Raw genomic sequence first — 26,396 nt, 5'->3', positions numbered from 1 at the left:
ACTTATTTAGCTTGGTAGTTTAATTACTTTAACAGTATAGTACACTTTATTAGCAAAATGTCGCTAGGAAATATAACCCTTGTTTCACAACAAGGAGTCTAAACAGCTCACATTTCTAATAGCAGACAACTCTTCTCTCTAACACCCTTCCCCCGATCCACTCTTGGTACAGACTCCATAGCAACCCATTAGAACCAGTAGGTCACAGGTTTGCAGCACATTCCAGAAGGACCATACTAATTACAAAATGAACTACAGCAGCTGCGGTTTACTGTCCACAATAAAAAGCATATCCAACTCTGAATTACACATTTTCTTTTTTACAAGAGCCAATAAGAAATCTACTTACATATCGTCTATAGACACTACCTAAATTTATTAACCTGCATATTTCCAACAACCAATCAAATTTTAACTGCCTTTCTAGTTGAAAACTGTATCATTCAACTCCATCCTTCTCCAGTCTTCTACTGCTGCTTTACTTGAAAATGGTTAGAGTGTGGATTGTGGGCCAAAACTATTTGTTTTGGGCAAGAGAGTCTGCTAGAAAGAGAGGTATTGACAGGGACTTGGGTTTGCCTAATGTGGTCATTACCTTGATTGGCCAGAGCGGGTTGAAGGGATATCAATTGCTGCCTTTGGTTAAAAGCATTGTGGATTCCCAACTCCCTGACCACATGATTGTTCACTGTGGTATGAATGACCTAGGCACACTGACTGGGGTAGGACTGGAAATACTAATGAAGGATACCTTGGCACAATTAATCAAACTTGTCCCTCACACTGCCTTGGTGTACTCCAACATTTGCCAAAGGCAGAAATGGAAGCAGTCTATTCAGTTCCATCCACAGACTAACAAAGCTAGGAAATATGTTAATAAAACTGTTACTGCATATCTCGAAGACCATAATACAGGCTCTTTCTACAACAATAACCTGCATTTTGACATGCACGGAATCGATAGAGGTGATGGAGTCCATTTCACAGATGAAGGTAATAGGGTGTTACTCAGCCACTTGAAAAACTGCATTCTGTCTTAGGTGCAGCTATCGTATACACAAAATGAAAACAAGGGCTTTTCTCAGAACCACACTATTGCCCAAAATGTTGTTTATTTTCTTTATAAATGTTTTGTTTTTTAAAAAAATATTCGCAAATATCACAAAGTCATAATGAATATTTACATCACAAATTTGCAAAACTAAAGCAGACATTCAATAGCCACCAGCACATTCAAAATGTATAACTATATAATAGATTCTAAGCATCACACTAAATACATCACTATCTAAATAACTCTATAAAAACATGTATGAGTCTGAGTATGTCTGTGAGTGCATGTTTGAAAGTTTGAGTGAGTCTGTGAGTAGGTGCATAACTGTCTCAGAAGCTCTGTCATAGGGTGAGTGAGTGTTTCATTTGGTCTATAAGACCGTATCTGACTGTCTGAATGTGTCTGTGAGTGAGTGCATGAGTCTCTGAGAGAGTGCATGACTGTCTGAGTTGGTCTTTGAGTGCGTTCATAAATGCCTGAGTTGGTCTTTGAGTGGGTGCTTGAGTGTCTGAGTGAGTTTGTGACTGGGTTCATGGGTTTCTGAGTGGATGCCTGTGTGTCTGAGCATGTCTGTGAATGAGTGCATGGAGTCTCTGAGTGGGTACATGAGTATCTCAGTGGGTTAGTGAATGGGTCCACATGTTTCTTAGTAGGTTTGTGAGTGGATGCACGAGTCTCTGAGTGGGTGCATGGGTAACTAAGTGGATCTGTGACTCTGTGTACAAGTCTCTCAGTGGGTCTGTGAGTGTATGCATCAGTGTCTGAATTGGTCTATGAGTGGGTACATGGGTGACTACGTAGATCTGTGAATGGGTTTATTAGGTTCTGAGTGGGTCTGTGAATGGGTGCATGAGTCTGTGAATGGGTATGTGAGTGTGTGCCCTGGCCCTAAAAAATAAAAAATAAATGTACTGCAACTCGCTGGTGGCCCCACCTCCTTTTTCCACCACTTTGCAATTGCACCTCCTGGGGCACTGCTGGCTGGGGAATGAAATCCCCTTGGCTCCAGAGGGTCCTTGTGGGCCAACAAGCCCTCCTGTTACCTCCAATAAGTCCCACACAGTGGGATTGCTGAGAGGTCTTTGGAGCCTACCCCCTTTTCCCACCACTGTACAAATGCACCTCCTGGTGCACTACTGGTTGGGGGTTGGCTCTAAAGTGTTCTTGGGGGTCCGGAAGCCCCTGTTACCTCTAGTAAGTCATACACAGTGGGATTCCTGAAAGTTGGTCAGAGGCCCAGTCCCCTTTCTCCACAACTCTGCAAATGCAACTACTTCTTAAAAAACATCAAAATTCACTAAAAAAACAAAAGGTTACAGGGATGTTATAGTTAGGAAATGGAATTTGAAAAAACATTGAAATTGACTGAAAAAAGTTATAGTAAGGCTTTAGTTCGACTCGTACAAAACCAGTGAAATTCATGCAATATTATACGTTAATGTATAAGTTGAGAACAATATATATGAATGCATGTTTTTCATGTTTATGTGTTGCATGGTACTAAAATGTTATAATTATGTATGTACTATAATTTTTTTAATTAATTTATATTTGTTTTTATAATTCTACATTTGCCTTTTTTTTAAAAAAAAATGTGTATGCTTTTTTTAAATACATTTTATTATACTTTGTAAACATGTTTTGGGGAAGTTATTGTGGAATTTTTAGGTTTAGTGTTTAGTGTTTTGTCATCTCTCTTTAGGTTAGTTCTTTTTGAATATTTTGATGAGTAAATAAAGTGTCGGGTGGCTGCTTCCGTGTTTTCCTTGGAACGATTGAACCACCCTTCCATTGCATTGTTTGTTTTGGTTTCCTGTAATATTGTGCTGTCATATATATTACATCATGGTATTTTAATCTTGAGTTGGCGTCTGTGTCCTGATTAGTCCAGATGTCTAACATATGCTTTATCAAAGTAGTCCAGTAGTGGTTTATTTTTCTTTCTTTGGTACAAGGGTGATTCGATTAAGAAGTCAAAGTGCCTTGCTAGTCTTAGATAGACACATAGGCCATGCTTTGAACTTTTTGTATTGGAAAAAAGCAAATTCTTGTTGAGTGGCATAATCTATACATAGTTTTGGTTTTTGAAAGTGCCTTCACATTGGTTTATTTAAATGGTAGGAATAACCCTGTTTGGATGTGTGTGGTATACATTTAGGATGGTATTGATCATGCCTTGTATTGATCATGACTTGTTCAAATTTTATAATACTTTTTTGAGTGTTGAAGTTTGTTTCTTTTCTTTTTGAGAGGAGTTTATTATATGTTGTGTTCTATTTGACAATAGGGAAAATATTAATGATATGTTTGTGCTTTAGACTCTGTATGGACTGTGAATCGTGTGGGTACAATATTACAAATGTTCCTTACTTGTAGGGGCTTTCAGCGAGCCCGCTTGATCCAATGATTTATAATTATGGCAATCACATTAATCTTGAACCCACCACAGCAGCCCCATGCTGCAATGGGTCAAACTATTACAGCGACTGGCTAACTTCATTGTGAGTGACAGCATTCTGCCCATTCACACGGAGCGTACCTACACAAAATGTAGATCCAAAGTGCAGGGACTACTATAGTAATGTGTGATTTTGAGAACAAAAACATATTTTTGTTTCTAGCCTTTTGTTTTAGATTTGTGAAGGGCCAAGCTTTTTTCCAAACAATAATGTAGGAAAATGCCCTTTTTGTATGGCCATCTCCAAACCTTTTGCCTCAATGCTGTGAGTTATGACTCTGAAAATGCCCTGAAGCCTGCTACCTAGGCCCCAGTGCTATTGCTCTCTCCCTAAATTTTAAATGTGTAAATTGGTATCCCCAATTGGCAAGGACTTTAACCCCCTTATAAGTACCTACTATATGGTACCAGTGGTACCCAGTACATTGGTGTTAAAGGAGTCACCGGGGCCTGAAACACTGATGGTGCCACCCTGAGTGACCCAACTAAACAGATGTCAGCAGGCCTGCCATTGCAGACAGCAGGAGCAGTTTAAACAGCTGGAACGTGACATTGCCAACACCATGTGTGGCAAGTTCAATGCACTGCTATTAATATATGTCAGTCACCCCTAATGTAGGCCTCCTGAGCCCAGGAGTCAGGGTGCATTATATTAAATGTGTTGACATATAAGTGCAGGCATATATATATCCCTAAAGTAGTCTTTTTGGTTAAAGACTACTATATGTGATCAGCGGTCCATTGAATAACATGGGTTTGAACCTGGATGCGCCCTATAATGTCAAATCCATTATGGTCCCACTGAAGTTTGTCATGTTTGGTATCAAACAACTTGTCTCAATAAATCGGACTTGAATCCTAATTCAAATTTGAATTGACACTCACGCAGGTGATTACCTTAAAGGTTGCCCACATGGCTACCCCAGCATTTCCTGTGCCCCAGCTGACAGCCTGCCGCTCCTGCCACCAGGACTAGATTTCCCTGCAAGAAGGTGTGAACTCTCCCATAAAACAAAGAACTGCCTGGGCATGAGGTATCAGCTCACTTTCTGGCAGGAAGGATAGTGAAGTGGCACATCAAGGTGGTGAGCTTCAAAGAGAACACCACCTCTGATATGCAAGTAGGCTGTCCCCAGAGAAGGCCAATGCCACAACCCGGTCCTCAGGCACATTTGCACCTGGGCAGGTGGAAAACTGGGTAGTCAGGAGGCGTATAGCCCCAGAAGGCTAGCCACACACCTGGGGCGGGCTGCCTGTTCGGTACACTCACAGAAGGGTTTTGCAGACTGCAGGAGCAGTGTAAACAGCTCAAACTCAACATTGCCCACACCATGTCTGGCAATGCCAAGTCACTGTTTTAATATATGCCAGTCACCTCTAAAGTAGGCATCCTAAGCCCGGGAGGCAGGGTGCATTATATTAAAATTGTAGGCACATAAGTGCAAGCATATATGTCCCCATAGTAGTCTTTTTTGATTGAAGACTACTATAATTTACCAGCGGTCCATAGGATAACATGGGTTAACTCCTGGGCACCGCAGAGATGCTAACTCCATCATGGCCCTACTGAAGTATGTCATGTTTGGTATCAGACAACTTGTCTCATTAACCCTGTAAATGTGAAGTCAGATTTAATGTAACACTCAACCAGATGGTTACCTTAGAGGTTGCCCACCTAGTTGCACCAGCATTTCCTGTACCCTGCCTGAGCCTGCAACTGTTGCGACCAGAAGGGGATTCTGACCCCTTGCAAGGAAGTGTGAACTCTTCCAGGAGTCAGAAACAAAGGATTGCCTGGGCAGGAGGTATCACCTCCCTTCCGGGCAGAAAGGAAAGTGAAGTGGCACATCAAGGCCTTGAGTTTCAATGAGCACACAGCCTCTGATATGCATGTAAGCTACCCCCCAGAGGAGAATGAAACCACCCCCCCCCGGCCCCTGGCACATATGCACAAAGGCAGGTGGCAAAATGAGGCCGTCAGGAGGCGTACACCCCCAGAAGGCTGCTTATCCTATGCAGCCAAGAATGTGCTTTGTCATTTAGAAAAGTTGCAAAATAGAGGCTTATGAATAGGAAAGGTCACCAACACCTGGGGATGTGATCACCTCAGAGGTGGATTAGCCGCTGAGACTAGTAACCAATTGGCCACTTGCACCCACACCCATAACATCCCTAAATCCAAGTTATAAGGGGCTGCCCTGATACCAGAACTTCATATCTGCTCTGAACTGCAAAACTGGTGTTGGATTTCTTTTGAGTAGTGTCATCTACATGTCTTCCATTTTGGTACTCTGAATTGCTTAACACATGTTCCCCTAGTAAAGGCTGACTGCTCTTTGCCACACTACAAGGACTGAGCTAGATATGTGTTCGTGTGAATCCAAAGGACCCAGATTTGGTTATTGTGAGAATATTGCATAGGGAAACATACCCAACCTCACTACAAAATACTCCACTCTTCTACAAATAGGGTTTGCAAAATCATGACAACACAAAACAAAACAATAATTGTCAAATCTAAAAAGCCTGCTAGCTTATTCCAGACCTGTAAGCTTTGCCAATGCTTGTTTATACATTGATGTTTAACTTCCTGATTTACCAATATTGTCATCATGACTAAGAGTGACACTATAAAAGCCCCAAATCTCATGATAGCCTTAGATTGTAATGTTTGAAAACATCAGGAGCCTCGAGAGGGTGTGTTTTGATCTTCACTTGTGTAGCATTCACTCATTTTTACTTTACGTAATTCCTACTTGTTGTTTTAGGAAGACTCACACAAAAAAACCAACTATGTTTTAGTAGGTCACACGTTCATTAATTGGGAGATCATAGCACACATTAACAGTTGTTTGTTACCCAACTCAATCAATCAATCAATCAATACATTTTATTTGATTCAGACCTCAACTGAGATCAACAAATACGGAAATACAATTGATATTATTGAATTTAAAGTGAGTAGATGATAACACTTTTGCTTTTAAAACACACTATAAAATGGAGCAATAACAATGTTCTATCGCCTACCATACACCATTTTGCAAAAACACAATATAAAAGGGAGCAGTAACAATGTTCTATTGCCTACCCATACAACATTCTATAACGATAAGATAGAAACGTCTGATTAACTTTAAAACAGCTTCCAAAAACTTTTAAAAAACTTATACAGGTTATGGCATACAAATTCATTGACTGGAGAGTTAGACAACATAATTAAATCTTGGGCCAAAAGTGCATTATACTTTAATTGAATACTCAATAGTACTAATTTTATCAAGATTACAAGTATGAAAAGATGAGCGGAATCGGCTGGAATGGACCTATAAACTCCCTCAGCCACAAGACCTGGCAACCCTGGCCTCAAGCAGCGTGTTACATGTGAAAAACATAAGTTCAGAGCCCCAAAAAAATTCTCACGACCCTGTCGCTGGCACTGCTGAATTTTGAGGGGGGAGGGTATAAATACCAAGATTGCTTAGTCTTGATTCGACCAAAGGAGTCTTTCTTCCAACGCCCACAATTCCTGTTCCTTCCTCTTACAAAATAAGCACTCGCCGCATGAATTTCTCTTGACTCCATCTGTCTACTTCAATGGAACTCCTTTTCTCGTGGCTCTTTTTAATTTTTTCTATCTTTGTTTTGTGAGATCAGGCAAGCGAGGGAATAAAGATGTCGACAGCAGCCGCAAACCAGGGCGGGTTTGTGGTAATCACTGAGATCAGCCCAAAGACTAACCAAGGAGATCCTTCACAGACTGGCCAACCGGCCATCCCTACAAGCACCAAACGTCTGGAGAAGTTTTACAAGGGCGAGCCCAAGGTGCTGGGGGTAAGCAAAATAATTTATATTTTATTTAAAGGGCTATGTCAAATCGGTTTCTAATTGTTTATATATTGTAATACTCAGTGCGTAAATCGCCCTGAATGCATCCGTGTTTTTATGTGATTTAGTCAAGAATTATAAGAATGACTGGCAGCACCTCCAATGTGATCTGCAGGACCCCTCCCTGATCCATTACAAATGAAGGAAAGAAAATACATGTTTTTAAAGCGACAACATACAACCAAAGACGTTATGATGCTAATTACAAACAATTAGGTGGCTCAGTCCGATTGGTCTGGTTGGACTGATCGGTCGGGCACACTGGCACTGCCAAATCAGTCAAATTGAAAGAACAAGTGTATGTTGAGTATGTTTGTTCCAGATCACACACATTAGCCCTTTCAAGATGGCCCATCTGTCAGTGCCAATGTGCCTGAGAGGCAGTCGAACACTGTAGATAAGTCTTGTGTCTTTATGCAATAAAGAATTATATTCAGTTTGGTGAAGGGACAGTTGCATAGCGTTCCCAAAAGAGGAGGTAATGCCAGGAAAAGTACTCGACCCCCAGGCAGGGGGCATTCTTAAAGAGGAGCAAGAAGCAAGGAACAAGCATGACCAAAGTTCTCGGCTAGGTAAAAGAACCCACACCATTTTATGTCAAATATGGGATTTATAGTTATATTTTAGAAATATATTTGACCAAAGCAAGAGGATACCTATTTCTGAGCTCCTTCTAATGTAGCTCTTTGGGGATTTCGTCCAATAAAGTTTTCGAAAACCGATTGAAGAGACTGTATCTGGTAGGATGGTGCAGTTGAGGCACCAGTGCATCAGTTTTGAATCAGCAGGCTTGCTCTGCCATCACTGAATGTCATGTGCCAAAACAGCAGAGTTTATTTTTTGGGGGGTGTTTTTCTGTAAATGCTTCAAGGAGGGAAATGAGTAGTGCTTAATTTGGGCCAGTGTATGCCAGTGGTAAACATTTTCATTTTGGGGGGGAATCTGTCGGAGTGGGACATTTACTGCTGCTGGCTCATTTAATCATGTTTCATGTTCATAACTACATAATGGAGGTCGGACAGAGTTCCTAGGTGTGAGTAGGTGACATGTGAATACAGTGCCAAACTTTTCCAGGGGGGAGGGAAAGCTGAGGGACCTTTGCCATGGCCCGGTCGCAGTCTCAAACAATTGGCTAATGAAGCTATTACCTTTGCTGAGTAAGCTTGGCAGACAACAAGCCGTACACACAGAACTGCACATCCAAATTTCGATTTATATGTGCCTGTGTACTATGCTCTGTCCTGTCTAGTTGCCTGTATGTGCCAGCACTAGCTCGACCCAGAGCCGCCATGATCGGTGACCACCTTTGAAGCAAGGCAGAGCTCGCAGCCACCAGAGTATCTAGTGAAGTGTTACCATCATAGCTTCTGGTGCTTACTATCTAGTGTCACTACTGGCTTGGTTCCCGCACCTGATATTAAAACTGCAGACCACACACTCCAACCTGAGGTACAGCAGTGTTTTATAGTCAGTAATCAGCTGAAAGGAAATAACATTAGAGGAGTTATTACAAGTACAGTTGATAAATCTTAGACTGCTGCATGCTAATCACATGGGCTGTCTCATATTGTAAAACAGGACACCTCCATGAACCATGGGAACCTCGAGTGTCTCTAGCCTTCATGAGTGGGGGTTAATTTAAATGGAAATGTGGACTTGTACAACATGGGACTAGTCTAACTCATTGATGGGCTCTTGCTGGAATGGATGTCATCCACTAGAAATGTTGAGTCGATTAAAAGGCTTGAATGCCTGCATTCTGGTTCAAGGGTACATGTTTTAAAAGTCTACTGGATGTGTTTTCCCGGCTTCCGTTTTTGAGCCCCATATGACGGATATAGACTTTTTATACCTATAATATATTCTTTCTGAAAGCCTAAAAGCGGTTGACATTTTGTGTTGGAAAAATCAATGTTTTGCGGTGTGTGCAAGATGTTGTGCATTAGTGAAATAGATGAGAGTGCCCTGGTGGGTCTAGACATGCACGTGAAGTCTGATGTGTGACTTTACTTCTTTGCCTTGCACGTCCGCTAGCTGGTGCTCTGGGCAGAGAGGGTAAGTCGTAGCTCACATCCCAACATTTGCCTACCCCCGAAACTGAACCACTTTCAGCCAAACAGAGGCAGCCCCCTGCAGGGAATAAAACACGAGTGGTGAAAGGGGAAAGATGGTGATTGTGCCCCAAATAATTATGTATATCTACAATGTAAGAGTTAACAAATGACATGTTTGTGGGCTGCTGATCCTTCATACTCACAAGACTGCCAGTACTATGGGGAACAATGAGAATTGCACCTGCTTACAAGTCACATCGCCTGTTGCCACATCCACCCCACAGTCAGGAGGTGTGGGATTGTGGCCTGGGTGCTTACATACCGTGATAGTTGCATTCAGTTTGTTTTCATTCAGGTGTGGGCACATAGCATCTGCCTATGTGACCCATACATGAATATAATATTGGGCCCTGTTCACAAAAAAGTAGTAAATTTTCACCCATGGAAGTTCAACTGCATACATATGGGTGCACATTTACAGCTCTTTGCAATTCATCAACATTCACAGTAGTACCCCTGGAAGCTACAGCAAGTGCAGGTTTCCAGTCGTACTACTTGGAATGTCCCATAAAATCTCTCTTTAAGTACTCTTTCATCTCGCGGTATTCTACTTGGAGTGGAATTCCACACAGAGGGAATGGAGCCTCCTGTGCAAATTCTGGCTCGAGTAAGTCTCATATGATTTCCTTGGTGAGAAGAGATCAATTCAGAATTTGGGAATGCCAACGGACTCACATCTTAGTTACATCTCCCACCTTTTTTTGGAATACACAAGCCATAAAATAAGCGCCAAGATGCTCCCCGGAGTGATAGAGCACTATACAAATCCCCAATCAAATCAAATCAAACTTCTAAGGCAAACCGCGCACTGGAACACTCCCATACCACCCTTTGAATGACATTTATAACTGCAGATTTTACAGAATGTGGTGGAAAAATTTGCAGTTGGAAATACATTTACACCTTCCTTGAATCACTTTATGGTTATCCCTAGGAGGCTTTAATGATGTATTTTGACTATTAACTTGTATTTATAGCTGAAAATACCTTTGATGACCATTGGCACAGTGGAGTGCTTCATAGTGAAATGTTGCCCAAGCTATCCCTTGTATGTATTTTATGCACAACCTTCATGCTGCTATGAACAACCTTAATCTTGTCTAGTTGGGATACTGACTCTTAAGACTTCTGTACTGATTTTGACATGGATTGCAGCCCTAATTCAGGGACTCGTATTAACTTTAAATTTGGTGTAGCACAGGTTACTCACTTGTAAGGTAGGTACTTACCAAGAAATTATGATGTCACTCTCGTCAGTGATAGCAATTTCGCAGGGGAGCAACCTCTCCAGATAAGAGGCAGAGACAGCCTGAAAAGAGAAAAATGGAGATGAAAAATATCCGACACAGGAAAAAAATACTGTTGCATAAAAGTGGCCAGAGCAAATGAAGAAGTCACATACAGAACAAGGGGACTAGTAGAGAAAACAGACTGCAGAGAGGAGAAGCAGTGTAGAGATTTGCTAGAAAGCAAGCAACCAGACCATACCATAAGGAAGAAGGGAGGAAGGATATCCGTCTCTGGTATCCCAGAGAGGTGGATGACCCAGACAGTGGCAAAATAAACTCAATTGGTGCCTGTGACTGAGTCCCTCGATCTCCAACGAGTTGGAAAGACACACCAGCAGTCACAGGACAGAATGTGCAAGGCAGTCAATGCGCGGGAAATTACATAGGAGGCTAAGAGAGAAAGAGAATGTAGGAGAAAAGGAGAACCCCAGAACAGAGGTAACATTTGAAGGCCATGATGCTTTAAAGGAATTGCATTTGGCAGTAACATAGAGAATATCTTTTAAAATCAAAACCTGTCTAAAATAGAATTAGATGGAATAAACAAAATGTGAGTTTCTTAAAGACAGAACTATAGACAAGACCGCAATTGAGAAAACAAGAAATAAAAGAGTTCAATGCATCCAGTTACCATATGTTTTATGTATTTTCTCTCGGGGGTGAGAGGGGCTAAACTCCCAATACATAATTGATTCTGGCCAGACAATGTTCCTTGAGGAAGAGGACAAGCGGGATAAGGTAGACTATGAACTTCATTGACAAAGAGACCTCGTTGCATTTATTTTTTTCCTTCTGTCATGTGACTTATAAGAAAAATTGAAACGAAAACAAAAACAAGATTTTAAGAAAATGGAGGACAAATAGTGAATTTACAGCACAATTTCCCTCAAAGCTATCAAATAGACATACATTTTTCTATCAAAGGCCAGCTTTCAAGTTTGGAAAATTATTCTTTATTTCCCCTGAACAAGTGCCTAAAATTTTCCAAAATGATTGTCCAGAAATACCAGCTTTTCATTTTTATGACTGCTTGCTTTTAAACATCACTTTGTCATCTGTATTAAGTAGCCACATGTTCTACTCTCAAAAGTAGATACATATCACCTTGCACGTCCGTCCACGCATCACAGACTCAAACCAGGAATACCCATGCAGACTTTATACTGGGGTAGTACTACCCATACAAAAGATGCTCCCAATATGCCAGGCATCAGCATCACTTTGCAAGAGCCAGCAATTAAAAATGTACATCCATTATGTCAGGCTCAACATTGCAACAGTGATGGGCGGCATTATTCTATGGAGTCTTGAAATATGCCAAGGATTATCACCATTCTGTGAATATCATCGCAATACCAGGGAGGGGTGGGATCCTTAATGCCATGGAAGTACAGAAAATAGCAAGAATTACTACAGTTATGGCAGAGCTAGCACTAAACGAGGGCTGTAAACCATCAGGAATTGATCAGGTATGCTTTCACTACGGTGAACGAGAAAAAATGAGTTATGTTCAGTGTTTTTTTCATATATGAAATACTAAAAAGATTAAATTTATTGAATAAAAGGGTACGAATGAAGTATACCCAACAAACTAGAAAGTAATACTGGTTTGTTTCCTGAAAGCTTGTGGATTTAGAGAAATGTGTAGTTGGTAATTTATATTTCATAATAGTTACCCACGGTCCAACCGACTACATGTCCCGGGACCTGGCTCCTTATTATTTCATATTTTTCCTCTTCAGCACCCTCTTTTAGCTCTCACCTGAATGCACATCCTTGCATCTTGTTCACTTCACCATTCCCCGAAACACACAATCCACAATGTAAATGTTAGAAATTGGTTCTCTAGTTGGCAGAGTTATGCACCCTGTCCAAGTAGGGATCACAGTCATAATCAGGGTAAATCAGAATCACGGCCTAAATTAAGTTGTGCTCACCTTCTGGTAGCTTGGCACACAGCAGTCCGGCTTAACTTAAGTGGCAATGTGTAAAGTATTTGTGCAACATTTAAATTGCAGTACCCCAGTGAAAACGCCACAGAAAAGAGTCCACACGAGTTAAGAATAATAGAGAATACTTATATGAGTAAAACAAGACCAAAAGGACAAAAGTCGAATAAGTAGAACTCAAGATATGAATGTTTAAAGATTAAACTGCAGTATTAAGCTTAGAAGCATAAATCGCCAACTGGGGATATCTAGTAGCTAGACCCAGCTAAATTCAAAAGTTCAGGGCAACGTCAAAGTGTGCAGGTCGGATTAATTTAAAATAAGAAGAAAGCTCTATCACACACAGATTAAGACCGAGTCCGCACTCCTGGAAATCACAGACACTCTTAAAATGATAGCAGATAGAGGTAGGAAGACTGTGCTGATTCGACTCGGTCTATCAGCCGCATTTGATACTATATCCCACAGCATTCTCCTATCTAAACTCAAATGCTCCAGCATCTCGAGCATCGCCTTAGAAGGGTTAATATCCTTCCTTTCCATGCGCAGACAAGCTGTCTCCTTTGGAACTTTCCTAACTAGGGAACAGCCCATCACAACAGGAGTCCCTCAGGGCTCCTCGCTGAGCTCATTGTTATTTAACATCTGCATTACCCCACTCAACTCACTAATAACATAATTTGGGACCGAAGTTACGTCTTACACTGATGACACCCAATTGATCCTATCCCTCAATCAAAACTCAAGGGAGGCCGAATTCAACTTGAAAGAATGCTTCACCAAGGTCCTCCAGTGAATGAAGGATAACCACCTCAAGTGCAACACGAGAAAAACGGAAATCCTACCTATAGGGAAAGAGGTTTCCTTTTCGCCAGACGAGTGGTGGCCAGAAGGTACGCCACCCCCACCTGAAACAGTGACAGTGGCAAAATACCTGGGTTGTGGAATTTGACTCGGCTGTCAGCTTCAAACCACATACACTGACAGTAGCTGGGACATGCTTTAATCTCATAAAATCTTTGATTTTCTTTTCAATCTACTTTCACTCGCAGCAAGGAAATCAGTAGCAGTTGCCTTGATCCTGGCGCAACTCGACTACTGCAACAGCCTTCTGGTAGGATCCAACAAACAAATATTAAAAGACTCCAAGTAGTCCAACATGCAGCAGCCTGACTGGTTTTAAAACTGCCATGTAGATCCTCCGACTCAGCAGCCCTAAAGACTCTTCATTGACTCCCTCTACATTAAAGAATATTCTTCAAGATTCTCCTTATCACCTTCAGAGCCTCAATCTAGGACCAAAATACCTTGTATCAAAATTCACCCCTTACATCACAACCAGAACCCTCAGGTCATCGTCGGCCAACCTGCTTAGGCCTCCTAGTTTTAGATATAAAACAAGGAGAGGTAAAACAATGGCTGTATTTGGCACCAGAGCTTGGAACCTACTGCTAATGCATCTGAGAATGCATAAATCTGAAACACAATTTAGGAAAGCACCAAAAACATGGATTTTGGGAGCTCCAGGTGAACTCTGCCTCTCACTCATTTAAAGATCCTCTATGAAGCTGCTCATCTCCACACCAGCGTCAGGATGCTCCTTTCGGAATGGCAGTCAGTGCTTTATAAGTACTACTTTTCATTTCATTCTTTTCATTTTCATTTCATTTCATACAGTCACAGGTAAGTTCAGCTGAAGTTTTACCTGCTCAAACATTGTGCCAAGAGTCTCGTTGCAGGGAAGAAGTTCACCAGGAGCAAGGATAGCATCTCTGGCAGTGGTCTACAGGACATGAAGAGCCGCCAGGCATCACAGACAGACTAGCTGTAGCCTCGTGATCACGAGTGGCGAGCCTTGTTATGCGAAGAGCAGAACTTGCGCTGATCCTTTGTGCGAGTGGCATGGTTCGGGAGCGATCCAGCCAATCACTCTACATAACGGACCGGTATACTGCTCTTAGGAAACTAGCTTTTCCACTACCATGGTCTGACTAGCCCCAGTGTACCTCAGAGCAGTGACTGAGTCCCTGTCCTCTGTCACTTGATAGAAGAAACAACTTCCACCCTGAGGATCACCAACTCCCCCTCTGAGCCCACCTCTCAACTGAGGGAGATCATGACATGTTCTATGACCTGCCTCTGGGCACTACTTACCCCTAAGGCCATATTGGCCACTCCTGTAGAGTCCCACCAGTGAGGGTTTCTTTGGACAGTATCCCTGCTTGTGTCCAAGTTGAGAACAATCAAATCAGTGGGGTTGGAAACTGGGCATCCTGGGCCTCCGCCCCCAAACCTCCATCCTTCTACTCATTAAGGACATTGGAACCATTTCCTTCCCTCTTACCTGGAACTTGCCTGGGACTTAATAGACCCCTTCCTCTCTCTTCTGAGGGGAACCTGAACCACCCTTCTTGGGGTCACTCCCAGGTACCTTCTTGTGGACCCTGGTGCTGACCCAGAGGTCTGCCTCCTTAGCAAGGTCTCTGTGGAAGAGAGCTCACTGTCAACAAGGTGTTGGCAAGATCTATAAAACAAAGATTGAATAGGGCTGTCTTGCAAACATATTGTACAGCACCTGGTCATCTTTTACCTCACTTCCCTGCAACCAACCATCCAGTGCCTTGCAAAAGAAATCTACACAAACCACCCAGGTCTGCTGGCAAGGTTTTTGACTGTCCTTGAACTTCTATCAATACTTCTCAGGGGTCAGGCCAAACTTCCTGATTAGTGCCTCCTTCTTGAGGGAATACCTCACCCTGTGGCTCCCTCCTAGGGCCGGTAGAGTGTCCCTCCACTCACTGGAAATGTGCCTCTACAGACTGGATGCCCAATCCTCCTCAGAGACCCTGTGCATCTGTAGAGCTAATTCATAGACCTCAAACCATTTGTCTATGTTGTCTCCCGCCACAAAGTCACCAGACCTCTGGGTATGTGGATCCTCCTGCCAGAGTGCACGGAAGAACTGCTGCCACAGTCCTTGCTGGACTCAGCCCTCCTAGCTAGGTCTAGCTCTCTCAAGCTCAGTTCCTGAGCCAACATCATTTTTCTTCCCTCTAAAGCCAATTTTCTCTCCTCTAAGGCTCATTCTATTTCAATTGGAGCGTATCCAGCTCTAATTTTAATTTCCTCTCCTCCCTCCTGTCTACCTGCTCATCTGGTGGCAGGCTTTTTCATGACCCACTGCTTCCTGCCCTTCGGGGGTCTACCTCTCCTCCCAGGTTGGTTGCCCCTGTTTTACAGGCAATCCCAGATTATCCACTTAATTCTGGTCCAGCTCATCATTATCCTCGGTATCCACATCGTTTCTCCTCTGTGGTATCATTTGCTGCATCTCTATATTCCCACCTGGCCCTCAGCGCCTTTTGCAGCCCCACCTTCTAGATGAAGTCTTTGGTAAAGACCTTAAACCTCTTCCAAACATTCTTGAATTTTTGCACTGTGTATTTCTCTAACTTGGACAACTCAAAATCCATGCTTGCAGGTGCAGTTATGGGACCTCCAGCCAGACAAGATTTAGAATAAAAACAACAATGCCAATCAGGGAGGATTTCAAAATCTAAAAATGGAAATTAAAGTGAGTAGGAAAACGTCAATTGGATCAGAGACAATTGATTCACATTTGTCTAGTTATGGACAGTAGTGTACACTAAATTACTGTTATGTACTGCACAAACACAAGTCCTATCCTCACAGCTGATTACCAATGTTGGAGCTACTCGGTTCTGTAGTGGATGTAGAGAGCAAAGTCCAGTCCTTCTCACTCCCAGGCACGAGACAGCAGGCCCACACAGCAGTGCAGTTAAGCAGTTACAGGCCCTTCTGACAGCACAGCAGTCCTAATTCCTGGCAGAATTTCCTTTAGATCCAGAAATGTACTGTTTTGAAGTACAGGAGACTTCAAAGAGAGGCCTGTCAAGTGCACAAAGTCCCTGCCCTTCCCTCCCTGGCTCCAGACACTCTATAGGGGGTTATGCAGCCCTTTGAGTAGGGCGAGGCACAGCCCTACGCAAGTGTGTCAGCTCTTTCCTCCTATGTAGCCCAGGAAGACCAATCAGCCATTTGATGGGCCATCAGAATGAAATTGTTACATCCCAGCTCCCTTAGTGTGTGACTGTCTCGAGGGAATCCACAAAGCCCAAGTATCACCTACCACAGACGTGTATTCAGAGACAGGTAGAGGGACAGAATGGTTAAAGTAAGAACGTGTCATTTTCAGACTTACAATTTAAAATCCTACTTCACCATAAATTGTAATTTTAAATTGATAGTCCAGAGACACTAAACTCCAAAGGGCCATAGTAAAAAAGAGTTGAGTAGAATGAAAATGAGACCATGAAAATGCAGAAACAGCAAAGACATTTTCAGATGCTTGTTTCTTGGTGGGAAAGGAACGATGTGTAATACAGATGAAATTACCGTTTGACCTTCTGGGACACAATAATTTCAACATCCCGAGGCCAGTAATATAAATACCAGTAAGTACATGTCAATTTTAAATATACTGCATCATTTGAATGGTGGCGGTTAGACAATGATTGCAATTAAAATACCAGAAAAAAATAAATGGTGAAAGTGCAGAAAATAAAGCTAGAAACGGCCAATAAAATACGTGCATGCTTTAAATCAGGGGTCTCCAAACCGGTCCTAGAGGGCCGGATCCATGCCATATTTTTTAAATTACTACATGTATCTCAATGGGGATATCCCAAAAATCTGGCATGGATCCGGCCCTCCAGGACCGGTTTGGAGACCCCAGCTTTAAATAAACAGATTTCCTTCTTCGGCTTGCAGATGCAGAGTTTTTAAATCAGAGCCAAAAAGCAGCAAATTAAGAAGACTGATAAATACCTACACTCCAAAGTTGTGACTCAGAACTGGGCAATTACATAAACCGAGATTTGAATGATGCAATGTGACATTTTTCTCTGTCTCCTTCTCCTTGCAGTGCAAAGAAAATGAGTGAAAGTAGCAGTGATGAACAGAAGAGTGCTTCTTTTAGATAGCAAATCTTGATATGTTGAATCTGACTATGTGATGTGAATAGGGCCAGATGCAACTTAATGTTACTTTAGATGTGTTGATTCAATGATGTCATATGTACGAAAAGTATACCAGTCATTGAGTAGCTGCTTTTCCATACAGACAGTTTCTTAAATGTATGCTGTGAGGGCACTGAACACACCCCATCCATGATGCACTAATAACAAGTTGCAATCTGGACTAAATCATGCGAACAATGTGCTCTCCTTGTACTGTATCGGCCCCTTTCAATTGTAAAATTCATGCAGTAACTATCAAATTCCGCAACACACATTATAGTGAATTCTTAAAACTCTTTCAACAAACTAAGGAGCTTATTTATGAGAGGCTTGCACCACTGGGGTGTCACTTTTTTACACTTTGGCAGCATAAGCCTCTCTTAGACCTGAAAGCCTTAGGGTGGTCTTCCCCCATCTTTTTCCCTGCCTCCCTACATTTCTTTACCCATTTTTGCTGGCTCTAGGACTCTGCACACTTTAGTGTTACTAATCAGTGTTAAAGTGCCTGTGCTCTCTCCCCTAAAACATGGTCACATTGGATCGCACCCAATTGGCATATTTAATTTGCTTATAAATCCATAGTAGCATGCACTACTGATGCCCAGGGCCTACAAATTAAATGCTACTAGTGGGCCCGCAACACTGATTGTGTCAATCACGTAAGTAGCCCCCTAACCATGTCTCAGGCATGCCATGGCAGGGCCTGCGCATACAGTCCGCTGTCACTGTGACTTGGCAGGTAAAGCTTATTGCTAAGTCCTGAACTCCCCCTTTTTATTACATAGAAGTCAGCGCTAAGGATGGCCCTTGGCAGCCCAGAGAGAAGGGTGCTATAAAGCGAAGGACATATGCTTGTCTGCTTTACATGTCCTGGTAGTGAAAAACAGCTATTACGTTTTCCACTAAAGGGAGGCCTACTCCCCTCATAGACTAGCTTTGAGAATTTTCTTACGTGCTTCTAAGTGGTAATTCCTGATCACAGGGGAGTAGCTTTATCATGTTTGGTATGGATGGAATAGTAGTGATAAAGGTGTTTTACTGGTAAGGTTGGATATAACACTACTAGTTCAGAAATGTCACTTTCAGACAGTGGGCATTTCTTTTGCTCTTAACTGTGCTCTGTGAGACCTCCAGCCTGTCCCCAATATACATCTGGAAGGGATGACTGTTTCCATTCGTGCATTCATCCCTGAGTGCCAGGAAGGCCAGGTGTAGCTGATCACCCCCTGCTTTAATCTGCATTCCGACATGAGGAAAGGGCTTCCCAACGGGACAACAAGGTATAATGACCTGATCCCAATAGAATGGCTGGTAATCTACGTTCCCTCTAAGGCGTGCGCGCACGCGCACTGCTCCTGACCTCACCGTGCACCACCTAGCGTGGAGCGCGCACACGGTCAGGAAGTGGCGCCGCCGGCCGCTTTGAAAAAAGCGAGCGGCGCGAATGCGGCGGAGCGGTCGTGAGGCGTGCAGGTAAGGAGGTGGGGGGAGGGCTTGTGGCGCTTGAGGCTATGAGGGAGGGCGGGGTAGACTCTGGCCTTTTGTTTAAGTATTGCTGTTAATCAGAGCCCCTTCACGGGCTCCGATTAACAGTAATACTTAAACATAAGGCCAGAGTCTTCCCCGCGCTTTCCTAACAAAAGAGTAGACAGTTTCCAAACACACGCTGTGTTTGGAAACTGCCTACGCTTTTGTTAGGAAAGCTTGTTAACTGACTGCACCACAAGGGGCCTGTGAGCTGATTCTGACGTGTCCACTAAGCTTGGTACCATAGGCTCCTGACTGGCACCATAAAGTTGGTATGTTGGCTACTGGTAAAGTCACTACATCCAGTCCTGAAGCTGACACAAAGCAGTAGAACATAAGGGAGGAAATAAGTAAAAACACTTCTACAACACCGGCTGCCACTGCAACAGTGTGTGTTAGGCTGCTAATTTTAGGGGTAGGCTTAGCTGGACATATGATCTGGCAATGTGACCAGAGGTTAGCGAGAACGGCTTGATGTGGTGTCCGTGCATTGTGTTCTGGCACCTGCTCCATGTGTGTGTTAAGGGGGGAGGGGTCTGACTGGTAGTATGAGATCCAACACTTGCTTTAGGGCCTGTGTTAAGGCACTGAGATCGTGGACTTGCAAAGCTTGTGCTGTGACACTCAATGAGGGTATGTTAGAGGTGGGCGGGCCACTGAAGGGTTGAGCCAGAGGTCTAGCTGTAGTGGAGGTCGTCGTCTTGGTACCACGAGCCAATAACATGCCGAAATTTCACAGGAGGCGATAGGACCCAGTGGTAACAGGTGCCCACCCTGTAACTAGGGGGACCAAGTTTGAATCTTCGGCTCAGGAGGCTGTGAATCTTGGCTTATCTCCCTGTGCTGCAAAATAAATTAACTTGTGAGGCGCTCCTAGTTTCTTATGCACGGTTTGCTCTGTGTAAAAATGCCAAAAATAAAATGTGGTTTCTTCTTGTCACTCAGGCCCCAATGTCATCCTCCAGCAATATTGACAAAATCAATGTCTAGCTAGCATGTAGAGTCATGACTACATAAAAAAACTTTAAAAAAAAGGTTTCAACCTTTAAAAATATTTAAATGTGTGATGATTTCGTATAATTTGAATTATAAAATAATCTCTCATATGTCGCAATGAAAGCACACCATAGTAGGTGTAGTGATACTCAAGACTGCCAATAGCAGAAGGTGAGAGAGTAGTACTCCTCTAGGAGGGCACCAAAAACGAGTGGGACGGAGGGCAGAAGGACACCAAAAGTGAGCGGGGCAGAGGGCAGAAGGGCACCAAAAGCGAGTGGGGCAGAGGGCAGGAGGGCACCAAAAACGAGTGGGGCAGAGGGCAAAAGGGCACCAAAAGCAAGTGGGACAGAGGGCAGGAGGGCACCAAAAGCGAGTGGGGCAGAGGGCCGAAGGGCACCAAAAGCGGGTTGGATAAAGGGCAGGAGGGCACCAAAAGCGAGTGGGACAGAGGGCAGGAGGGCACCAAAAGCGAGTGGGACAGAGGGCAGGAGGGCACCAAAAACAAGTGGGGCAGAGGGCAGGAGGGCACCAAAAGTGAGTGGGACAGAGGGCAGGAGGACACCAAAAGCGAGTGGGGCAGAGGGCAACAGGGCACCAAAAGCGAGTGGGGCAGAGGGCAGAAGGGCACCAAATGCAAGTGGGGCAGAGGGCAGGATGGCACCAAAAACGAGTGGGACAGAGGGCAGAAGGGCACCAAAAGCGAGTGGGGCAGATGGCAGGAGAGCACCAAAAGCGAGTGGGGCAGAGGGCAGAAGGGCACCAAAAGCGAGTGGGGCAGAGGACAGGAGTGCACCAAAAGCGAGTGGTTCAGAGGGCAGGAGGGCACCAAAAACGAGTGGGGCAGAGGGCAAAAGGGCACCAAAAGCAAGTGGGACAGAGAGCAGGAGGGCACCAAAAGCGAGTGGGGCAGAGGGCCGAAGGGCACCAAAAGCGAGTGGGACAAAGGGCAGGAGGGCACCAAAAGCGAGTGGGACAGAGGGCAGGAGGGCACCAAAAGCGAGTGGGACAGAGGGCAGGAGGGCACCAAAAACGAGTGGGGCAGAGGGCAGGAGGGCACCAAAAGCGAGTGGGACAGAGGGCAGGAGGGCACCAAAAGCGAGTGGGGCAGAGGGCAACAGGGCACCAAAAGCGAGTGGGGCAGAGGGCAGAAGGGCACCAAATGCAAGTGGGGCAGAGGGCAGGAGGGCACCAAAAACGAGTGGGACAGAGGGCAGAAGGGCACCAAAAGCAAGTGGGGCAGAGGGCAGGAGAGCACCAAAAGCGAGTGGGGCAGAGGGCAGAAGGGCACCAAAAGCGAGTGGGGCAGAGGGCAGAAGGGCACCGAAAGCGAGTGGGGCAGAGGACAGGAGGGCACCAAAAGCGAGTGGTTCAGAGGGCAGGAGGGCATCAAAAACGAGTGGGACAGAGGGCAGAAGGGCACCAAAAGCGAGTGCGGCAGAGGGCAGAAGTGCACCAAAAGCGAGTGGGGCAGAGAGCAGGAGGGCACCAAAAACAAGTGGCATTTGGCGCCGCAGACACGGGAGGTTCGGTTCCTGGCGCACATAGCCATGGTTGCAGCGCACAGAGACCCTCCACTGCCGAACACAGAGGAATAAAATTAGAGGGAACATTGCTGGTAATCCCCATAAATTACCTGGCAGGCAGGACTGGCTTGAAAGGGGTGCTTGTGCACTTCAAAACCACCCTTTGAAATGTGCCCCATATCAAAGGCACATTTGGGTATAAGTACTCTGCCTCTGACCCTCCCAAATTAGAAACTTCTGGAATTACACCAAATCTTTGTCAGACGAAACTGCAGTGCTGCTCAAAAATTCAACTGGACAGCTTTTTTTGAACGACTGCTGCCTCCTTGGTGCCCTGCTGCCTGCTGCTCTCTGACTCTGCTGAAGGACAGCTGAACTCTGCTTTCCCTCCATAGTGATCTCTGAAGGCTTGTTAGCTTGCCTACTGTTTCAAAAGTCTCAGGGACCCAAAAGAGTTCCTCCAGTTCTGCCTGCCTTCTGTGAGCCTTACACTTGCCCGAAGTGCTCCCTACAAGTTCTGGGCCTCAGAAGTGGGTTCTGCAGCTGAGTGTCTGATAAATACGACTGGACGCAGTGCAAAGCCTCGCTGCCCTGCTGGGAGTTCTCGGAACCGACACCGGACAAAGTGAAGCCTTCCAAGCATCTCTGTACAGCCTCTCTGAATAGACACAGGACAATGCAAAGCCTCTCCGTGCAGACTGTGCCCAAGGATCCAAGGTACTGTGTTCAGAGGATTCAAGTGGGTCCCCGTAGCTGGCCTGTGCTCCATCGCGAACGGTCTGCTCTTTAGATTTGTACCTGTCTCTCATGACCTGAGGTATCCTTTTTAGCATATCTGCTTCTAAGCGCTTCATTGCATTTATTTGTACAAAATTATCTGCGTGGTTTGCATGACATCCTAGATATGGAGTTAGACTGCAGCGATCCATGGGTGTTGCAGTAGGTAGTACCATGCAACACCCATGGATTTTGACACTGCCCCAGATTTACTTAATCATGTAAACTAGGGGCAGTGCCAAAACCTCATGCCTCCCCAGAGCAAGTGTAATGAGGAGAAATAGTTTTATTTCTCAACTGTTTTTTTCAGCAGCACATATAGAGAGAGGAAAACGCCTCTCTATATTGTTTTTGTGCAGGAAGGTGCCCCTTCCAGCACAAATACAATCCTGCCTTTAATAGAGACACCCTTGCACAATGGTACAAGGGAGCCTATGCTGGTGCTGAGCTGCAAATTGTGCATCAGTGCACAGGGAAAGAACAGAAATGCACTGTATTTCATAAATGCAGTGCATTTCTACCCTTTCACATTAGCGTAAGGCAGCGCAGGAGGAAGACTTGTGGCTCTACCCTACACCAATTCCTTATAAAGGAGACCCTCCGAGATGGCGAGAAAAAATGGTTTTCCAGGATCACACGAAGTCTCTCAGTGGTGAGGGTGAATAGCATTTTCTCTGAAGACTGTGACCTCTTCTGGTTTGCATTCAATCTTAACACTATGTGATCAATTACAACTGATCAGCACAAAACAGCCTTTTCGGGGAAGCCAGCAAATCTCAGATTGTTCCTGCTTGATCTACCTTCTGCATCCTCCGCTCGATCATCTACCTGTATCACTCTTTGCTGGTGCTTCACCACGGTAGCTCTATCAGAGCGGACCTCCTGTTTCATTGTGTCTACATTCTGCTCCATGGCGGTAACTCTATCTGATACCTTGTGTAGATCGGCCCTCAGAAGGTTCACATCTATTGCCACTGCGTCGAGCCAGTGCTGCATATCCTCCCTACAGGAATGGATTGCCGCCATTATGTCCGCTAGCGTAGGATTCATGTCCGCCAATCCCGGCGCATCCTCCCACTGGATGGTCTGATGTGCAGCTGCCCCAGCCATCTCCACAGGGCTCAGCTGCACGTAATTCGAGATTTTATTGGACTGTACCTTGTTGGCCTTATCTTTCACCATCTTGAGATCTTCACCAGGTGTACTCTCCCGGGCGACCCGCCAAGTCGCCGCTGATCTCCTACCCCCCGATTGAGGGAGTTCCTTAGTGTCTGCCATACCCGTTCCCAGTATTAGGGCGCCCCAGGGATCCGGCCAGTTACCTCACCTTCAGGGTGTGGAGAATTGAGCACCTGGGGGCACACACTCGTATCCCAGCTCTCCAACACAGGGCCGACACCAGCAGGCTCACTGTGCTAAACTTCAGAGGCCGCCCCAAACGAACCTTCTTTCCCACCCCAGTCTGGCCATAAACAATTCCTGTTTCGGCTGGTTTCTCCAGTGCAGTGCCATCCCCCATATATGCCGACTTCTCTGGGGGCCCTAGCATGCCCCCGGTGTCCTTTGTTTCAGCCAGTCACTTAGTCTGGGACCGGGCACCTCCTCCCTCCTTGTTTCTGGGCTGCATATTAGCTGCCCTTCTTCCTGCCACCACCGACTGCGCTTATTAAAGAGAGAGGGGGTGTTGACAGCCCCCTAAGCGCTTCTCGCCTTCTTGGATCGGGCTGCTGCCCCTGGTCTGCAGCCCCACTTTACGCTGGACAGGTCCGCATAGTCCCGGGTGCCCCACCCCCACCAGGCTCTCCCCGGTTTACTTCCACACCCAGTACCGATCTGTTCTTATGTCTGTCCCAGGATCGTTATTTCGTGGTGAGGCACAGTGCACCAGTCCTGCTGCCCAGCGCTGCTCTTCTTTTCAAGGCCTCCGCTCGTCGCGTAGGAGCGATAGCGAGACCCAACCTCTCTTCCCTCGTCTAGTGCAGAATAAAGATGGCGCCCGCCGTTGTTGGAGACCTTCGTACTACGGTTTTCAGCTGTATTGTGTGCTTCGGGTTGCAAATCTGTTAAGGATGTATGCCGCAGGTAGGCTCCGACCCCCCCTTCCGGGAGGGTGGTCAGTGTTTGCTGTAGTGTCCAGGATAATACCGAATGTCTACCTTGCTGGCGGGAGCTCCGACGAACACAACTACTCCGCCATGAGTCCAAGGCACACTCCCCCAAAAGTAAGTATATTATACATATTTTTTTTTACTAAACTCAAAATGTCTTGACTAGCGCCAGACCTAAAAATAAATACCTAAACTGCACATGCTTTGGCTGGACAGAAGAACTGGCATGTGCGTTTTGTGTGTTTTTGCACTGACAGGGAGTCCTCTGTTTGAGCGAAGCGGAGGCTGGTCTTCAAGTAGTCCTTATACCTCTGTAATAGAGTGTTCTCCTCAAACTACTCTAACCAACGGCAAGACCTAGCATCACACTTAAGGTGTGTTTGAGAGTGGAGGGTTAAAATGGGGCCTTGCTCTGCAAATAATCCTGGCTGTACGACTAGATGCCTTGCAATGCAAGACAGTGAGCAAGTGTGAGTTCTGTGTGCCTGATTTCATCAGCAGATGCAAAAACTACAGTTGATGGACAGAATGCAGAACAATGTCATACATTCACCCAGAGATACAGAGATCTGGGCCTAAATCCATCGTTTTTTTGCACTCCACACCACCCCAGTTCAGACATGGCCATATGCAAATCAGTCTGACCCTGTGCCTCATGGGAACAGTCCAGCCCGAACTGCCAAGCCATGCCTTCCCTGGACATGAAACAAGTTTCCGAGGACTGGCTTCTGGCATTCCAGCCGTCTTCAGCCCGGCTTGCTGGAATCTAGTGGTGTGGAGAGCATGGGACTCACATCTGAGCATACCCATCCCACTCGGGGTGAAAATTGCAGATCTGTTGACTGGGTGTGAGTGTTGATTGGTTTAGATGCTCCGCCCATCACCACCCCCTTTTTTACCACTTTGTTCGCCATAAGTTGGCAGGGTATGCTCAGACGTGAGTCCCTTGCTCGCTTTGCCACTGGATTCAAGCAAGCCGGGCTGAAAACGGCTGAAATGCCAGAAACCAGTCCTCGGAAGCTTGTTTCCGTTCCAGGGAGGGCATGGCTTGGTAGTTCGGGCTGGACTGTTCCCATGAGGCACAGGGTCAGACTGATTTGCATATGACCATGTCTGAACTGGGGTGGCAGAGTGGGCTAAAGAACGGGGACGGATTAAACCCAGATCTGTTGACTGGGTGTGAGTGTTTGATTGGTTCAGATGCTCCGTCCATCACCACCCCCTTTTGTACCACTTTGTTCGCCATAAGTTGGCAGGGTATGCTCAGACGTGAGTCCCTTGCTCACTTTGCCACTGGATTCAAGCAAGCCGGGCTGAAGACGGCTGAAATGCCAGAAACCAGTCCTCGGAAGCTTGTTTCCGGTCCAGGGAGGGCATGGCTTGGCAGTTAGGGCTGGACTGTTCCAATGAGGCACAGGGTCAGACTGATTTGCATATGGCCATGTCTGAACTGGGGTGGCAGAGTGGGCTAAAGACTGGTGATGGATTAAACCCAGATCTGTTGACTGGGTGTGAGTGTTTGATTGGCTCAGATGCTCCGTCCATCACCACCCCCTTTTGTACCACTTTGATCGCCATAAGTTGGCAGGGTATGCTCAGACGTGCATCCCTTGCTCACTTTGCCACTGGATTCAAGCAAGCCGGGCTGAAGTCGGCTGAAATGCCAGAAAC

The 26,396-nt window shown here is 45.2% G+C and overlaps 1 protein-coding gene across 6 annotated transcripts in view; it reads left to right on the top strand.

The window, feature by feature from the left end:
• Positions 1-26,396, top strand: part of LOC147703574 (membrane-spanning 4-domains subfamily A member 4D-like) — a 640,133-nt gene that overhangs the window by 157,137 nt on the left and 456,600 nt on the right. For 4 of the 6 annotated variants that reach the window (XM_086931915.1, XM_086931917.1, XM_086931919.1 and 1 more), the window contains exon 2: positions 7,170-7,346. In XM_086931915.1, the coding sequence (XP_086788041.1) occupies positions 7,188-7,346 (159 nt within the window). In that variant the 5' untranslated portion in view covers positions 7,170-7,187. Of the gene's footprint in view, positions 1-7,164; positions 7,347-26,396 lie in introns of all 6 variants that reach the window. The other 2 variants (XM_086931916.1, XM_086931918.1) reach the window with 1 other exon arrangement.

This window comes from Lissotriton vulgaris, chromosome 7 (genome assembly GCF_964263255.1).
Source record: "Lissotriton vulgaris chromosome 7, aLisVul1.2, whole genome shotgun sequence".
NCBI lineage: Eukaryota > Metazoa > Chordata > Amphibia > Caudata > Salamandridae > Lissotriton > Lissotriton vulgaris.
This window is presented reverse-complemented; position numbering and strand designations above follow the sequence as displayed.